Here is a 19,539-nt window from a genome sequence, read left to right on the forward strand (position 1 = left end):
AAAATGGGCTGTAAATTAACAGTAGTTGCTTGACGTGAAAAATATTGCCCAGAATGCATTGTTTTCTACAGCACATTACTGCTTTAATGGAAAACAGTATGTTACTGTCAGAATTTGGCTGTTTTTTGTTTGTTTGTTTGTTTTTTTACAGCAATTTTTTACAGTGTATTCTATTCTATTTCATCAATAAAATCTATTTTCACAGTCCAGGTGAGGGGTGATGCTACCCCCACCAGAAGTTTATAAATAAATTAGAGAGAGTTTGAATTTAAAACCTTTTTTTCTTATTTTAAATCAAATTTAAGTTTGAGCAAAAGCGTGCACATGAAAGGAAAACAGGGTTGACAAACACTGCACGGTGCACGGCTGTGTGTGCAGTAATGCGATGTTTTCACCGTCCACACGTCCTCTTTTAGATGGTACACACTCACACTCAGACATGTAGTCGAGCTGTCAGACACACACAGCAGGCAAAGCCCCTGAGGGTTACAGCCCTGGAGTGGAGCTCCCATCCCCAGTGCATTCTAATAAGCTCTCGGCAGCCTGGCTCTCTGCAAACCAAGGTTAATCTAGGTGTCAACACCTGTCGTCGGAATTGGATATTGCTCTAGGGTGACATGAGCACCGCGAATACGTACAGTTCCTCAATGTGACTCTCCCTTTGTTCCCGTTTTCCATATTTGGATCAGTCACTGGCTTTGCTTGGTTTGATTTCGAAGAAAATTCCGAGATCTTCCCCACCCCCCTTTTTTATTTACCAAAAATCGGAAAGAGAGTTACACTGAAAAAATTTTACACTTGATTATGGTGCAACAGTGCACAATAATTCATAATATTCTGTCATCACTTATCTAGATATACTGTTTCTAAATAGGGCCGTTCTCTTGGGAGTAATTTTCACCTGCCAAACTAAGCATTTAATATGGTCGTAATGTGCATCGGCTGGTTACTTCTGCCAAACATTGTGCTCTAAAACTTTTAACACTGTGCCTATGAAATGGTGTAATGATTGTGAGGTTGAAGTGCAGACTATTAGTTTTCAGTATCACTCAATATTTAGTATCAGTATTGAACATTTAAAGAATTAAAACTACATCTATAATGTTTCTAAACAGTTTAGAAATTTTGGATAGAGAAGCATTTTGTTAGGTTTGTCAGATATCGTTCTTGATAATCTTTTCCTTTGTCACAGAATGTTTTTGACTATGATATCTTTTAATTTCTGGTGAAAACATGAGTTTGACTGTATAGAAATTGCTTACTGGAAAGTCAAAAGATCTGCCTCCAATTCGTGCCTTAATACTGGCTTCATACTTGTCATTATTTCATGAATACTAATCTAACACAGTAAAATAATAACTCTAAAATGTATTACAGTCCACATTTTGTGGTTTCAGACCACAATAATTTATTAGTATGGTGTAGGACCTCCTTTTGTGGCCAATACAGCATCAGTTTGTCTTGGGAATGACAGATATAGGTCCTTCACAGTCGCCGGAGGGATTCTAAGCCATTCCTCTTCCAGAATAGTGTTCAGGTCACTATATGATGCTGGTGAAGGAAAACGTTTTCTGACTTGCTCCTCCAAAACACCCCAAAGTGGCTTAATAATATTCAGATCTGGTGACTGTGCAGGCCATGGTGAGATGTTCAACTTCACTTCCATGTTCATAAAACCATTCTGTCACAAGTCTTGCTGTGTGTATTGGTGTATTATCATGCTGATAAACGGCACCCCTTTCAAGGAACAATGATTGAACCTTTAGGCGCACATGGTCCTCCGGAATAGTTTGGTAGACCTTTGCACTTGGCAGCCCATCAAGTACAGTGGGGAATACCATGATATTCCAGCCCAAACCATCACTGATCCACCCTGTTCTTCACTCTGGGCAGCAACAGTTGGGGTGTTGAGCATCTTTTGGGCTTCTCCACACCGTAACTCCCACAGATGTGGGAAAGACAGTGATGGTGGACTCATCAGAGAACAATACATGTTTCACATTGTCCACAGCCCAAGATTTGCACTATTGGCACCAATGAAACCAACATTTGGCATTGGCATGAGTGACCAAAGGTTTGGCTATAGCAGCCCGACCATGAATATTGACTCTGTGGAGCTCCTGATGAACAGCTTTGGTGGAAACAGGAGAGTCGAGGTGCGCATTTAATTCTGCAGTGATTTGGGCAGCTGTGGTTTTATGTTTTTTGGATACAATCCGGGTTAGTGCCTGGACATCTCTTTCAGACAGCTTTGTCTTGCGTCAACAGTTACTCCTGTTGGATGTGGTTCATCTTACGTGGTGGTAGGCTGATATTACCCTGGATAACATAACCTTCGATACACCACAAAGACTTGCTCTCCTGCTCACAGATGAGCCAGCGAGACGTGCACCAACAATTTGTCCTCTTTTCAACTCTGATATGTCTTCCATTATGTTCTGTGGATTGCAATATTTTATGTACAGCTGTGTTATTGCTCTGCTAATTCAACCTTCACATTCTGCTCTTACTGATAGAATGTAAAATCAGTGAAGATTGGCCACAAGGCTGCGCATATATAGGCCTGAAAGCTCCAACTCTATAGGGGCTTTCGCACCGAATAGTTCTAAGAGCAAAAATTGGGGCTAAGAGACAAAATCTCCTATGATAACTTTCAGTATTACATATCATCGAGGCGGAGAAAAGAACACAACCCTGCAGACAGCAGGTAAATGCCGTTATCGCTGTTTTCCATGTTCGTGAAGTAAATATGTTTACACGGCTTTTTAAAAACACAGAGTGCCGGTGTTTAATATGCGTTTGACCAATCAACGTACACTCATGTCACTGATAGTTCCTATAGTGCTGGTTTAGATCCTACTCTGAAGTAGGAGCTAATTTAGTTCCCCCAAAATTAGTTCTTAGAACTAAAATTGTTCCTAGTTCCTACGGTGCGAACACGGAAAAATCCGGGTACTTCAGCCAATAGGAACTATGAAAAGGTTCCGTGTGAAAGCCCCTTATATTGGCCAGTGTTTCAGTTTCATTGTCCAACCCCTGTAGGTTTAGTGCTCAGTCTGTGCACCCTTAAAGTGTCATGAAACCCCCCCTGCTTTAGCCTGGTCTCAGAGCTGGAAAAAGTCTCAAGAAATGTGCGTGTAAAGCTGTTGAAAAGTGGGATTGTAGAGGGGGGGAAGAGGGTAGACAACAACCAATATAACAAAGACCTGCAACACACTCATTATACAGAATAATGAATATTAACATATGAGAGGAGGAAAAAAGTTGAGGGCAACTTGATGTGTTTTAAAAATATAATCCTATGACAACAAACGAGGGACAAACACGGAAGAACATTTAAAAGGTCTAATATTTTCATCACGTATACGAGCACTATAGTCTCTGAACGGACGGCACACGTCAATTTAACACAGAAGCAATAAAGGCATAGTTACTTTTTTGTCCATTGTTCTTTGAATTTTCGGTCTACATGGTCTTCTGTCTTTCAGAATAATTCATCATGCCATTGCGATTATCAGATGTAAGGCTGAATCAGTGTCCAATTGCATATCTGAACATTTGAAGACGTGATGAAATGTGCGCATACACGGTGCTGGTTAATGAGCAATAGATTATATGAAATATGTCTGCTTACTTCAGTCCATATATAATCTATGTTCCACGTGACGAAATGTTGTTAAACCACTCTCATGATCGCTCCGTGTTCTTACATATTAAATATTACAGTGATATTTCCCATGTGTTTGTAGTCAAACTGCAGCTCTAAATGTTTCGCGGGGAAAAAAGCAAACAGCACTTTTGTGTTACTGAGGAAACATACACTTATATGTGCCTGAAGGACAACAGGCAAGAAGTGAATGGACACCGCGCGTCATTTGAATTCTCTGCTGTAATGCTATCTCATGCCTAATACAGCGCAGTGCTTGGATTAAAAGAGTTCATTCTCATTAGTAATTTGAATTATTGAGCTCTTTGTCATGAATAAATGCAGAGAAGCGCTCAGAAACGGTTGACGGTAGCTCGTTCGTCCAGCCCCGACTGGAGCCCCGGCAGCCAATCACAACTCCGGATCTTGCTGGTATTAAGCATTGACGTCAGAAGCCGTGATGTTGCTCCGACTTTGCTTTTCAAATCGGAAGACAGAAATTGCTCTAAAAAAAATGCAAAGATAACTAATTTCCACTTATAAATAAACTTAACAAGTACCTTTAGTGTTTTCAATGATGTGCAGTCTGTACATACAGTATGTTCACATCTCACGGGTTTCACGACCCTTTCAGAGACTCAATAGTGACACTGAAACAGCTGGGTTTCACAATGTTCCCTGAAAATCCCCTTTCTTTACGATAACACCATTGACAGGGAACATCTTCATCTGCCTGAAGCAATCACATCTTCTTTCAGATGAACACAATCTGAGATATATTTGAAAATATCCTTAGTCCTCCAAGGTTTATAATGGTTGTGAATGGGAACCCAAATTTTAAAAGGAAAAAAAATACATACATCCATTAAAAAAAAAAAAAAAAAAAAGAATTCATATGACTCCAGAGGGTTAAATAAAAGGCCTTTTGAAGCAAAGGGATGCATTTTTCTAAGAAAAATATCCCTATTTAAAACTTTATAAATTCAAATAACTAGCTTCTGGCAGACGACCGTATGCATACTGTGCACGTTGATTTGGGTGGAAGAGCAACATTTGACCCCACGCAATGACGAACGCGGAGCAAAACAAAACACCGGCCAAGAATTAGAAGTCTAAAACGAGAAAAAGAGAAATGTCGGAGGATTTTGAAGAGAAGAGAAGAGAAGAGAAGCTTGAGTTTGTTGCCCAGCCCTATTTGTTTGAACCGTGAGAGGCGTCTAAGCTTACAATACTCCTACATCCTACATCATACATTGTGTCACGAGTTACTCATTTGGCGCATGTCAACTTGCGCATTCTGTGTACGGTCGTCCGCCGGAAGATCGTTATTTTTATAAAGTTTTAAATATGGATATTTTTCTTACAAAAATGCATTCCTTAGCTTCAAAAGGCCTTTATTAACCCACTGGAGTCGTATGGATTAATTTTTTATTTATTTTTTTTTTATGGATGGATGTATTTTTTTTTATTTTATTTTTTTTATTTGGGTTCCCATTCACAACCATTATAAACATTGGAGGACTAAGGATATTTTTGAATATATCTCCGATTGTTTTTGTCTGAAAGAAGATAGTCATATACAGCTAGGATGGCTTGAGGGTGAGTAAATTATGGGATAATTTTCATTTTTGGGTGAACTAACCCTTAGCTCATACATACAGAGTTCCAGTTAGGGGTAGAGTATCAAATGCTATCACTTTTAAAGCCATACGGTCATCATTTGCGATGGAGAAATTATACATTGTCCAGAGTAACCTCTAGTTATCCATTGGAAACTGTGATGCTTAAATTATTTCAGAACCAGGATGCCATATTTGCAGACTAAGCCCTTCAGTGAACGACAAGTCTGTTCTTCATCTTATAATTTGCACTTTGTCATGCTCCTTATCTATATTGTCCATGTATAAGATGTCCATGTTTTATTTCACCCCCAAATAAGTAAATATTTTCTTTATGCAAAACATTTTATGTAAAGCCTTAAGATGCTGAAAATTAACCCAATATTAATAAATTTGCATTGTGACATTTTCATAACAAAATAAATTCTCATTTCTTTTGTAATTCTCAGTGATTCCCATTAAATCAGAATATATTAAAATCAATGTAACATACTATCATAATGTATAAATGCATTACTATTATGACCACCTTCCTAATATTGTGTTGGTCCCCCTTTTGCTGCCAAAACAGCCCTGACCCATCGAGGCATGGACTCCTCTAGACCCCTGAAGGTGTGCTGTGGTATCTGGCACCTGATCTGGGGGATCAACACCTCAAATTCGTTGTTGTGCTCCTCAAACCATTCCTTAACCATTTCTGCTTTGTGGCAGGGCGCATTATCCTGCTGAAAGAGGCCACAGACACCAGGGAATACCGTTTCCATGAAAGGGTGTACATGGTCTGTAACAATGCTTAGGTAGGTGGTACGTGTCAAAGTAACATCCACATGGATGGCAGGGCCCAAGGTTTCCCAGCAGAACATTGCCCAAAGCATCACACTGACTCCGCCAGCGTGCCTTCTTCCCATAGTGCATCCTGGTGCCATGTGTTCCCCAGGTAAGCAACGCACACGCTCCTGGCCATCCACGTGAATTTATCAGAAATGATTGATCAGACCAGGCCACCTTCTTCCATTGCTCCGTGGTCCAGTTCTGATGCTCACGTGCCCACTGTTGGCTCTTTCGGCGGTAGACAGGGGTCAGCATGGGCACCCTGACTGGTCTGCGGCTATGCAGCCCCATACGCAACAAACTGCGATGCACTGTGTATTCTGACACCTTTCTATCAGAACCAGCATTAACTTCTTGAGCAATTTGAGCTTATATAGCTCGTCTGTTGGATCGGACCACACGGACCAGCCTTCGCTCCCCACGTGCATTCATGACCCTGTCTCCGGTTCACCACTGTTCCTTCCTTGGAGCACTTTTGATAGATACTGACCACTGCAGACCGGGAACACCCCACAAGAGCTGCAGTTTTGGCGATGCTCTGACCCAGTCGTCTAGCCATCACAATTTCGCCATTGTGAAACTCACTCAAATTCTTACGCTTGTCCATTTTTCCACATCAACTTTGAGGACAAAATGTTCACTTGCTGCCTAATATATCCCACCCACTAACAGGTGCCGTGATGAAGAGATAATCAGTGTTATTCTCTTCACCTGTCAGTGCTCATAATGTTATGCCTGATCGGTGGTGTGTATGTTTCACATTATATTAATGAGAATTGGAGGTTGCATGTGCTTAATTGTCATGAAATATTACAATGCTATTTCAAATATCCTACTGGACCTAAAGCCAAGCTTAATTTTTGAAGCAAAATATAATTTATTATTTCTTTCTTGTCATTTTTGAGTGAAATATAACCTGGGCATGTTTTTAGATGTCCATGTTAAATTTGATCAAAAATATATCAAGTGTTGACATATATAAATATGGTAATTGCATAACTTGCAATATATATATATATATATAATATAATATAGCATACAATTTTTCCATTGCAGGCATACAAGCATATTTTACATCTAATGGTTTAATCATTTAAATTAAATAAATGGCCTCAATTTCAACATGAATAAACTAAACGCACTGCTGAATACATATGATTTGCTCATTCTACTGTGCGTATTTTAAAATGTCTGTTTTATTACAAGGAATTATTTTAATAAAATCTTTTAAAGAAATGGCCACATTAAAATATGTTAGGACCCACAGGCTTTTTCCCCAGATAACTGCTAGTCAGCAAGGCACTGCATAAGTTGTGTGGACCAACCAAAGACTGTTATTCAAACACATTTCCTCATGCTTATGGTGGCCACAACCAGTTCGATTCCTCTCTACTTTGCTTCAAGAGCAGAATAAAGGGCATATCCAGGCGTGACAATGACAAAGGCACTACAGACAAAACTAGGTTATGCCACAAATCTTTGAACAAACAAAGGACGGCCTAAACACAACGAACAGAAAGGATTTAATTTGACAAGGTTCTGATATTTATTTAATACTTATTCTAAACATACATTTTAATATGTTGTTTGCAAATATCTGTGGTACTGCAAAGAGGCGAGAGAATCCGTTGACACCGAAATCCTGATGTCAAAAAGATTTGGTGTCGTATCGACAAACATCTCAGAGAAACAGCCCCTGGAATAACATAGAACTGTTTAGCTACATACAACAACATGAAATCGTTAACTTTAGATGCGATGGCGAAACATTAATTCAAACATGTGTCATTTTAGGATCTCAGTGACAGCGAACCTGCAGTTTAGTTCTAGTTTTACCACATTCAGTTTGGTGATCAGAAATATACGGTAGCATGGTTACAGACCGTGATGTGTTTTCCCTCGAACAGTATTAGAGACCCTGTATTAATAATGAGCCGTCAAGTGCTCATTTTAAGATACTGTGTGATATTTATGTTCTCTCCTGGCTGACCCTTTCTAAAGAGTAAGTCACAAAATAACCCTTGTGTCAAAAAAAAAAAAATCAAAACACATAAAAATAAGTTAACAGGTTGACAAGAATATAAATGTACAGTATATACAATCACGTATGATGAAAATATATCAACGCTTTAGTATTCTAAAGGTTCCAAGTTGCCCGCTTAAGAGCTATAGATCATCAAATCAAAGTTGCAGGAACAAAAAAATAAAAGAGAAAGATGCTGACCGCAGCAGTGGGAAAATAATCAAAACGTAATAAGGCTTTCCTCACGACATCCCAGCTGTTAAAGCAGAGCAGAACCAAAGAGCAGCCGTCTTGAAAAGATAATATATCAACAGCACTAAACATGACAGGCACCCATACTTCACCTTCAAAATGAAACAAAATAAATAAAAATATATTCATATATGTGTATATATGCTTATAAAATGAAACACTGAAAATCATTTCTCAAACACAGTGCCGCCACATCGAAGGCAACATTCTGCTTTCACCGCCACTTCTTAGGAAACATTTTTTGTCTTTGTAGAATAATTCTGTACACTATATACTGTACCAGTAAACAAAATGTAAAAGTTTGTTTTTAAATATTTTTAACTTTTTTTTAAGTATACCCAGTGTATCGAAAAAAGTGTTGCAGGCACTTAAAGTCCATCTCCGACGTGTTGGTGTTTTTACAGTGGAGCGCCGACGCGGGAAAAGGGCTTGTTTGGTTATTCCTGGATTGTGTTGGATTCTGGTGAGAGACGTTGCACCAGTCTCAGCCGAGGATGTCCAAGTAGACAGGCGTGGCTTTTCCCAGAGCGTAAAGGACTTTCTGAATGTCTTTGATGTTCAGTCGTTGTTGCGGCTCTCTTTGCCAGCAGCCTAACATGAGGTCGTACACCTCCTTAGGACACAGGCGAGGCCTGTCTAGAACACGACCTTGGGTAATGCATTCAATGACCTGCAAAAAAGAGAGAGACAGAAATGAGCAAATGTGTGGAATTGATTTAGAGATGTTGTGTGCAATTTGTTTATGCTTTTTCATATGCAGAGTCAAATAAGTAATGTTGCACACTATGACTTGTTGTTTGAGCATCCCGACCAGCCCGATACAGCAAAATTGGATAAAACAAATGTGAGATTTGAGACAAACTCTCTGTTTGTACCATTCCCATAATTCACTCACAGTAAACTCCTGATAGTTAGTAAGTGTTGGGGAAAGTTACTTTTAAAAGTAATGCATTACAATATTGCGTTACTCCCTAAAAAAGCAACTAATTGCGTTACTTAGTTACTTTTTATGAAAAGTAATGTGTTACATTACTTTTTGGATTGTGTTGGATTCTGGTGAGAGACGTTGCACCAGTCTCAGCCGAGGATGTCCAAGTGGACAGGCGTGGCTTTTCCCAGAGCGTAAAGGACTTTCTGAATGTCTTTGATGTTAAGTGATGTAATGTGTTGCGGTAATGCGTTGTTGCGGTAATGTGTTACATTACTTTTGCTTTACTTTTTCTCACCTGGGCTGGGCTTGCTTGTTTGTTTTTTAATAACAACAAAAAAAGTTCTATTTTTGGCAAATGTTAAGGTCCTTTCACACCAAAAGTGAAATGAATAAGCCTCAGGCTAAAGGAAATGCATATTTATGCCTGTACAGTAGAGGGCGCAGCTCAAACAAACCTTTCAGCTGTGCTGCCATTCTGGATTGAAGAAGAATAGGATACAGGAGGAGGAAGTTCAACACTCTTATTTCTAAATCTAATCTAAAGTAATTTTTACTCATTAGTATGGTTGAATTAGAACACTGAAGGTCAGCAGCAAAGACACTGGTTAATAAAGTGAGATTAAATGCATAAAGTATATTTGTGTAATTTAATATAGGTAATTATTACAGGTTTGCATAAAATTAAATTCTGATTGCATTTCACTGTTTTTATTCATTTTGAGGAATACTGAATGTTTTCGTGCAAGTGAGATGAGTAAATGCATGTTCAAATTTAGTCTAGAACTACAATAACCATCATGTTCACACAGCGCACACAACACCTTGGAAAGTTTATTTCTCTCAACATGAGGACAGGAAAGTTGTCGGTCAATAAATGTGAAAAAGTAACTTGCGTTACTTTATTTGAAAAAGTAACTTAGATATTTTGTTGTAAATTGAAAAAAAGTAATGCGTAATCTTATGTAACTCAAGTTACTTGTAATGTGTTACCCCCAACAATGGGGTTAGTGTTAAGCCAATAGGAGTGCAGACAATTAGAGAGACAACAACAAACCACCACTTGCTCCACACACACACACACACACACACACACACACACACACACACATCTTCGTTTCTTTTTAAGAAAAGCCATGATCAAAATTAACGCTAGAGATTGTTTTTGTTTGCTAGTCACTAGGGGTGTAACGGTAAATGTATTCGTCCTGGACCATCACGGTACGGATGTCACTGTTCGGTGCATACAGTAGATGACGAATACAGTCAGTCACATTCGATTCACACTCCAATCCAGAAGGGGCGTGCGCAGTAATGTGACGCTGTTTGCTAACCGCCACAACAGGAAAAAGCGTGAGAATAGTATCTCATATAGCATTACATTTACCTCAGGCAAGTCATTTAGTGTCCAGCATGTTAGTTCACTAGAGAAATTAACTCTAGAGGGGAAATATATGCACTATATTAGCTTATATATTCATTATATTTACTTTACCTGTTAGTAATGTTTTAATTATTTAATATGTTTAAATAAATTTGTCATGAAAACAAATTATGACATTGTGTAAATGATTATAAAATCACTCATTGCTCTTGATTGAATATCTTTAGTAGCTTTAATAAGAATACATTTCTTACTTGAATGCTGCTGTTAAACGCTCTGGCGAGGAGATAAACATGGTGGACTGTGTACAGCTCACTCAGGGCGGGGCCTATGCTAATAGGGCAGTACTCCGTCAGCAGTCATGGGCGGGGCCTGTGCAGTGTGACGTCACATTGCATAGAAACTGCAAACAGCTTATTCTGAGACACTGCTTATGATTTATGGGGTTTAAAAAAAAATCGTGAGAGAATTGTATTGTGAAACCAGTATCGTGAATCGTATTGCATTGTGAGTTGAGTGAATCGTTCCATCCCTACTTAATACTGTCTATGTAGATGGCTCACAAGGTTTTTAAACAGAACTTTTTGTGTGGCAAGATGTAAGATGCTAACCTGATCTCTGACAGCTTGACACCCCTCCTGTAGAGATCACACTCACATTCTAAAAATGTCATATTCACACTGAAGTTCTGCTCCTTTTCTCTTTGTGAACATTTACCTCATTATTAGATAACTGAAACCATGGCTGTTTCCCATAGGTGAAGATCTCCCACATAATGACTCCAAAGCTCCATACATCACTCTCTGTGGAGAACTTCCTGTACATGATGCTCTCCGGAGGCATCCAGCGAATGGGCAGCATGGTGTGACCTCCCACCTAGAAGACAGATTACACATCAAGCATTGCTCACAAACATCTTGCGTGGTATGGATGACATTTCCCTTTCTATGTAATCAAGCTAACAGCTTAGTCTACTAGTTTAGCTCTAACTGGTTAAGAAAAGCTCTTTTGATTAACTAAAACAAGATACATATGCAACATGTCACAATAAAATGCATTGATCATAGTAAAATATAAATTGTATATTTTAAGGTTCAGATTGATGTATTATGTTCTGCTTTTGCAGACCCTGATAGATAAGTACACTTGCTGTGAATTGCATAATCAGTGTGCTCTGGGAGATCATGGGCTTTAACGGTTTTAGAGGCCAATTTGAACAAAAACAAAACAGCATCGCATACATTTTCTATCAAAAGTTGAATTTTGAAGCTGCAATTCATCACAACATAAAAGCTGTGTTCTCAGCCATCTCTCTTTCTACAAATCTCCCTCTTGCTCACTCTCTCTCCTCACCCATTGTGAGTAGACACGCCCCCTTCTTCTGATTGGCTCACTCTCCTCCCCCATAATGATTGGACACGCCCCCTACTGCTGATTGGCTCACTCTCTCTCCTCCGCCATCATGAGTGGACACGCCCCCTACTGCTGATTGGCTCACTCTCCGCCCTCATGAGTGGACACACCTCCTACTGCTGATTGGCTCACTCTCCTCCGCCATCATGAGTGGACATGCCCTTTACTGCTGATTGGCTCACTCTCTCTCCTCCGCCATCATGAGTGGACACGCCCCCTACTGCTAATTGGCTCACTCTCCACCCTCATGAGTGGACACACCTCCTACTGCTGATTGGCTCACTTTCTCTTCTCCCCCATAATGAGTGGACACACCCCCTACTGCTGATTGGCTCACTCTCTCTCCTCCCCCATCATGAGTGGACACGCCCCCTACTGCTGATTGGATCACTCTCCTCCGCCATCATGAGTGGACATGCCCCCTACTGCTGATTGGCTCACTCTCTATCCTCCCCAATCATGAGTGGACACGCCCCCTACTGCTGATTGGCTACAAGAGTGTTTTGGTGCTCTGTAAATCAGTCAGATCCACTTTCTCTTTTCTTCTATTTACACAGCCAAGACTATGTACAAACACAATATTTTTTTTTAGCACACACACAAAACAAGCATCTAGCAAATATTCACAAACTTCTTTGTTTGAGTGTTGATCACAATGTTCAAAAGGTGCAGTAAGCAAAATCGCTTACTTTTACTGCAGCCATAGGTGGCAGACCATCTGAGAGGCCCTTAATGAAAGCAACAGACAGAAAGTTCTTCTTCACAGCACATGTGGGACTCTTATTTAACAGAACAAGACTTAAAAACAATACATAAAGTCCTCCACTAGTAATAGTAGCCAAATTGACTAAACAATAATGCATTAATTGTGTGTGCACTCAGCTTCGATTAAAATGGCTTATTCTCAAATCTATTTCTTATTCACATCAATTCCACTTCATTCATCATGTTGTGCCGGCATGAAATGTCCACGGGACTGCTGGGTATTGCTGGAGCCCTTCCAGCTCAGCGTGGAATTCTCTTTGTAATTACTATTCCCTCTGTTGTGTGCCGTCACATTGATCTTACTTCCGGCTGGCAGAGAGCAGACTAATGAATGTCTACCTCCACATTAGAAATTAGCCAAGTATAGGTTCCTGTGACTACTGTCTACTGCATATGGTCAATATCTTAACGGAATCCTTGCAGCCTGTGCTCTGTAAATGAGTCTGATTATTTGTATTTTTGCTGCTCTTATTGCAAGTGCTAGTCAGGAGAGGATGCGAAATGATGGGGTGAACAGGAAGTTCCTAATGCGGTAACATCTCAACCTGGTAACTCAAGAAGGTAATCATAATCAACCCAAAGGGGTCTTCAAATGGAGTTATTTTGCAACAAGACATAATAGCATCACGTTATGAATTGTGTACCGACACATTTCATAAAGCAATGACTTGTGAAATCACACTTTTGTACTGTATCTGGTTGTGTCCATGAACAAAAAGATGACAGATGGGCTATACATACTGTATTAAAAACATATACTGTATAAAGAATGTTCTGTTACAGAAATCCAATGGAGTGCCTTATCGCAGTAATCATTGCACTATTTCCCATTTAAGCTCTGACTTGTTCTCTTTTAAGAAAATTCTAGTGATGTAGTGAAATAAAAAACTGTATTATACAGATTGCAGATCCTTCTCATATCAATTCATTGCAGTATCCTGCTGTGAAAGCATCACATTTGTGATATTAGATTTTGTTTTGTATGAAACAAAGTCAAAATGTTTCAGATGACTGTTTACTAAAATATACTGTACATCTGAAAGCGTAGCTAATTAAAAGCATCAATATGTCCTCTCAACCCTTGTAATCAGCAAGTTTTATGTACAAAGTTCTCTAAAAAGTCAGTGTCTTACACAGTTGTTCGCCATTCAGAGTTGAATTGAGGTTGACTTTTAGATTCAAATTTGAACTGAGGTAGCAAACAGGATGCTCCATAAATAGAATTAAAATGCGAATTGTAAGTAACTTTTTTTCATATAAACGCACACACACACACACACACACACACACACACACACACACACACACACACACACTCACATAAATATATTATGTATTAGAGTTACTGGATATATATGTGTTAATTGTTAATGGCTAATTTATACTAGCTGAGTAACAGTGATCTTAAAACAGACTTACAGGAGACGCACAAACGTCCTGGCCTTTAAATAATGTAAATTACTTTCAAATCCCTCATTAAGACGAGCAACTAAAATTGGTTAAGCAATCATTCAAACCGCAATCCACTGTATCACCTTGGGCTTTGTGGTTGAGACGGGAGCAATTAAGCCTGGCATGGTGAAAATTGATAAACTCAAGAGGAAATAAACCACTGAAAGGGGGAAAAAAGAAGAATCTCTCTGCTGATTGACCATATTTCCATTCTTTCAGTATGGTGTGGGTTTCAGGAAGAAGGCAACATGTTTTTTTTCTTTATTTTGGTAGTTTGTAAACTGGATTACCGGCTAGTCTGTGGCTCAGTGGTAGAGGGCTAGATTGGATTATGGGTATGAAGAGCAAAGCAGCATGGTGGAGAATGGATTACAGCCCCACTAGAGCTACTCTCTGGGCATTTAGAATTTTATACTTAGTAACAGGGGAAGCAGATTCATGCATCCATGACCGATAACAGATTTCTCCTACCATTTAAAACACTTGGCTGAATTTCATGTAGAAACAGACATTTATACTGCCTACTGCTAAATCCAACTTTTTACTCACATCTGACACGGATTTGTTACACACGTGTAAACACAAAAATTCGATTTTTTTGCATCCGTTCTGAGCCACTTCTAAATGTGGTTTTAAAACAGATCCATATCTATTATCTTGATATCTGACTTGCGTCTAAACATGTATATCCAATTCCCCTTGGAATCCCAAGCCACCACAAGGCAAGGTTGACACGTTTGCCCACAAAGATGGCTTTTTAATGTTGTATTATGAAGCAAATGTGCTTGTATGTGCTCACACTAAAATTCACAGCTTTTTTTATTGCGGTGGAATATATATATATATATATATATATATAGAAACTGCGTACAAACAGAAACATTCAGGAGTATAGAAACTGTTTCAACCTCTGCCCCGTGAATTTTATAAATAAAACATTGTTGCTACTGAAAGCTACATTATATTTCTCAGTAATGAGGTGATAACTTTGCTGTTTTTGTAATTAAAACTCACAGCTTTACTGTACACAGGTAATTCATACAATCTCTCTCTCTCTCTCTCTCTCTCTCTCTCTTGTTAATTCATTAGAATTCATTCAAATATAATCTTACTACACTATTTTATTTTAAAATTGTAGGTCTAACAAACTGTAGATCTGCTGGTCTTTATCTGTTCGGTCAGATTTTGCACTGCAAACATCCATGACAGCTTTTAACTTGTGGTACCACCTGACATTAATTATGTAAATAATTTTAATAGCACGGCCATTCAAAACCCAAGGGTCAACCATGTCATAAAAAGTGAAGCGATCACCAACACAATAGCTTTGGGCGGGGATTAATGTTGACATAGATATCGGATACGTGTCGTGTCTAGAATGTAAACAGTCGGGACAAAAAAATCGGATATGGTCAAAAGATCAGATCTCTGCATTAAGACTTGCAGTGTAAATACAACCTTAGAGTTCAGAAAAAAAAACACTGGCTACTGTATCTGACGACATTGACATTAGTGGTTTATTTATAGCAGTGTTTCCCAATCTTTTTTTGCCACGGCACAGTTTTGAGAAGTAAAAAATCCCACGACACACCACTATACAAAAATATAACAAAATTGCACAAGCATGCATTGCTTCAAATGGCATATTAAAACTAGATATTTTTTTATTTAAAGCAGTACTTACATTTAATGTGAAACTTGAGCTTAAGTCATGATGTTGTTGGTGATGATAAATTACATTTACATATCGTCGAATCGGGTGGAAACCTCGTATTTTATTAAACACTGTCGACGAAGTTGGTATTGTGGCTTACTGGCTTTATATAGCTATGGTCAGACACTTGCACGTGTCATTATAATATTAACATTTTATGAAAATCAAGCTCAAATTACAAGGTTTTTGACCAGCGAATGACAGATTTGTTGAAATCTCATGATACAAAAGATGAAGCGCTATGCACAGGATATTTAAAACAGTATGCTTCAACTAGACGGCAAAGACTAAGACTATTCTCCGCTCTTCAGATACAAAAAACGTTAGCCATTATGGACATAGTTTTTCTTGAGTAAAGAAGCGTCGTACTTACGCAAACATCAGTTCTTTATTTACCCTTAAACAAGCAGAGATCTTCGACTCCAAACTGTGCATGGCACATTCAGTTTATCAGACAGTTTGAGAAGCCATTGGAGTTACAAGGTTTAGTCACAACCTCTTTTAAATGCTTTTTATTGGTTAAAGTGCCCCTATTACGCCTTTTTAAGGTTCCTAATATTGTTTTGGGAGTCTCCTAACACTTTAGTTTTCTCATAATATACATTTAATTTCAACTCAGTTCATAAACGATTCGTTAGAAGCAGTTCAATGTTCAATCAGTCTCTCTAAACCCCTCCTTTCCATGGGCCTACACTGCTCTGATTGGTCAGATGGCCCAATCCTTTGTGATTGGCCTACTGTACGCACAGTGTGGCCATTGCCATAACTAAATGACAGCTATCAGTTCACAAGACACTGTATACAATGTATGGACAGAAAAGATAGCATCGATTTTACCGTATCAATACGAGCCCAAGTCTGATGATGAAACGTCTGAAGTAGTTGATCAACCAGAAACTGATTCGCAATCACCACTGGAGTAGGACGTTTCTCTATGGTAAGTGTCACCTTAGTTATTTATTTATAAGACGTGATAGCAGCGTCACTGTTATACTTTATGTAGGTGCACCTGTGGGAACTGTATCAGAATGCCAAGCGAAGCTGAAAACCTCTAACATAAGATAAACATTTAGGCCAGATGTGTACACAGACTTTTTCATCATAACTGTTAACAAAGTAAAAAATGGCTATATCATTGTTTGACATTACAATGGGTGTTTACTGTTTATAGAGAGAATACTTCAACTAGTTAGCACAGACTAGCATCTTAACATCCTATTACAATACAGATAGAGCTCCACTCTACTGTAATAATAAAAACGCAGAGGAAAAAAAACGTTTGTTTTACAGTCATGTAAGTGAACCGGGCCCACAGCTATGTTGTAAACTCCCATGTTAGCCGAGCACAAACGTGAATAGCTGATAATGCATTACACTCTATAAACAAAAGTCATGCTCCATCCTTGATCATTACTCCAAGTAATAAGACAAGCTGCATTAATCGACACATTTTTAGACAATATCGGACCCATATCTGAACAGCAGAACTACAGAAATGTGAGTTAGCTGGTTAGCAGAGGACATACAAAAACATACAAAACTACGAATCTTGAACGATCACTAGAAAATATAAACATCAATTATTAATCATACTTACAGGTTGAGATTCAGAGGAGCAAGCTGGTCCAAATAAACTGGGCATTGATCCATATTTTAAGACCAAGCGTTTTGTGAATCCTACGTTAAACTCCCAGAGGTCTGAGAAGCAGTCGTCAGTAAAATGACGGGAACACAACAAAAGATTGTACTGCTGTGGTATTGTTGAAAAAATTAATTTTCCCTGGCGTCTGCGCGCGCAATAAGTGGGCAGGCAATATGCTAATGTTTCGTTGTGAGTCGACTCGTTTAATTGACTCAGAGTCGACTCTTACTTTTGAGAGACAATAACTTTATATACGGTGCACTTTCAGATTTAAAATTTTGCAGGATGTTTTCAATCACTTAGAGCTATGTTACACACTACATGAAAGATCATTTTCAAAAATCCATAATAGGGGCACTTTAAATATTTGTAAAACCCACATACAGATAGATGTAAAGGATGACCAATAGCATGAATTTTTTAGAACAATGACGAAATATAGAGATACAAGGTTTTGGCCCGACAGTGTGATGATATCTTGTTTGTAGCATTTATTTTTACTTATCTTTTTGGAATTTGATCATTTTCCACGGCACACCTGACAACCTGTCACAGCACACTAGTGTGCCGCGGCACAGTGGTTGAGAAACACTGATTTATAGGGTGTTAAAAAAAAGAAAAAGAAACAAGTGACAGGGTGACCTGTACATTTCACTTTTCCCTATAGTGTGTAATCAGCTATTTGTGGTGAAGAAAACCCAAGACAACATCTGCAGCTTATTCAAAGTATCGAGCCTGTGCTGTCATTTTCCCCAAATCTGTTTACAACCATCAGCGGCTCTAAACAGAGTTATCAAAAACATCTCATGCAAAAAGATACTCGACAAGCCATTAGGTGACAGGACGTCGATGTGCCACTTATAACATCTTGACGAAGGCGGTTGAATTGGTCACTGATGAAAGTACCTCAATCTCTCTTCCAGTCATGCTCCATTCCTGTGGCCAGACGCTCGAGGACAACAAACGTCAATATGACTCGCCATGTGTGGATTACGTGCTTGGCAGGATCCGCTATTTATAATCACTTGACACAGTGAACGTGTCCAATGCAGTAATAATTTCGTAATCTCTCTGCTTTGTCAATATTGCAGACTGTGCGCAAGTGCGTGTATGTGTGGCTAATAAAGATGTTTCTGGCCTCTACGAGACCTTCAGCTTACAACCGGCTTGAATGCAAAGACTTTCTCCACAATCCAATCTCTCTGAGAAAGATTTTGTTGTCCTTGCATTTAACTAGATCTGATAGATAGCTATTGTTATTCCAAAAATTATCTTCCTTCATTTGTGCTATTTATTGATGGGATTGTAAATGGAACATAATTTTGCCAAAGACTTCAAATGTTCCGTCCAGTTTAATCTCTAAAAACAGCATTTTGTCATAATGTTGACTACTACAGAAAATAATTTAAACTAATCCATCAATGGAAAAAAAGCAAAAAAATATGGCTTGCTAAACTTTTCTTTTCAAAGTTATGCTACAATATTTAAAGCAAGAATGCTTCTGCTATTTTTGTCCATACAATGAAAGTTAATGGGGTCTAATGTTATTTTGTGACACTGAGACAAATAGTCAAGGAAGTCATGCAGGTTTGTAAATGACTTTAGGGTAAGCAAATGATGGAATTTTCCATTTTCATTTTTGTGTCTGTCCCTTTAAAGGGATAGTTCACCCAAAAATGAAAATAACCCCATGATTTTCTCACCCTCAAGCCATTAGGTGTTTATGACTTTCTTCTTTCAGCCAAACACAATCCGAGTTACATTATAAAATATCCTGGCTCTTCCAAGCTTTATAATGGGAGTGAATGGGGCTTGAGATTTTTTAAGTCCAAAAAGCACATCCATCCATCATAAAAGTAATCCATACGGC

General features: G+C 38.7%; 1 protein-coding gene and 1 long non-coding RNA gene across 3 annotated transcripts in view; one reads left to right on the forward strand and one right to left on the reverse strand.

Moving 5' to 3' along the window:
• Positions 1-19,539, forward strand: part of LOC127516400 (uncharacterized) — a 102,678-nt gene that overhangs the window by 64,265 nt on the left and 18,874 nt on the right. The window contains exons 4-5 of one of the 2 annotated variants that reach the window (XR_007930982.1): positions 11,441-11,607; positions 12,050-13,009. This is a non-coding gene — a long non-coding RNA (uncharacterized LOC127516400). Of the gene's footprint in view, positions 1-11,440; positions 11,608-12,049; positions 13,010-19,539 lie in introns of those variants that run through there. The other variant, XR_007930983.1, reaches the window with a different exon arrangement.
• ntrk3b (neurotrophic tyrosine kinase, receptor, type 3b) overlaps positions 7,599-19,539 on the reverse strand; it is a 146,526-nt gene continuing 134,585 nt past the window's right edge. The window contains exons 16-17 of the mRNA XM_051900980.1: positions 11,401-11,559; positions 7,599-9,041 (exon numbers count right to left, since the gene is read on the reverse strand). Coding sequence (XP_051756940.1) covers positions 8,856-9,041; positions 11,401-11,559 — 345 coding nt within the window. The 3' untranslated portion in view covers positions 7,599-8,855. The remainder of the gene's footprint in view (positions 9,042-11,400; positions 11,560-19,539) is intronic.

Source organism: Ctenopharyngodon idella, chromosome 7 (assembly GCF_019924925.1).
Source record: "Ctenopharyngodon idella isolate HZGC_01 chromosome 7, HZGC01, whole genome shotgun sequence".
In the NCBI taxonomy this organism is placed as follows: Eukaryota; Metazoa; Chordata; class Actinopteri; order Cypriniformes; family Xenocyprididae; genus Ctenopharyngodon; species Ctenopharyngodon idella.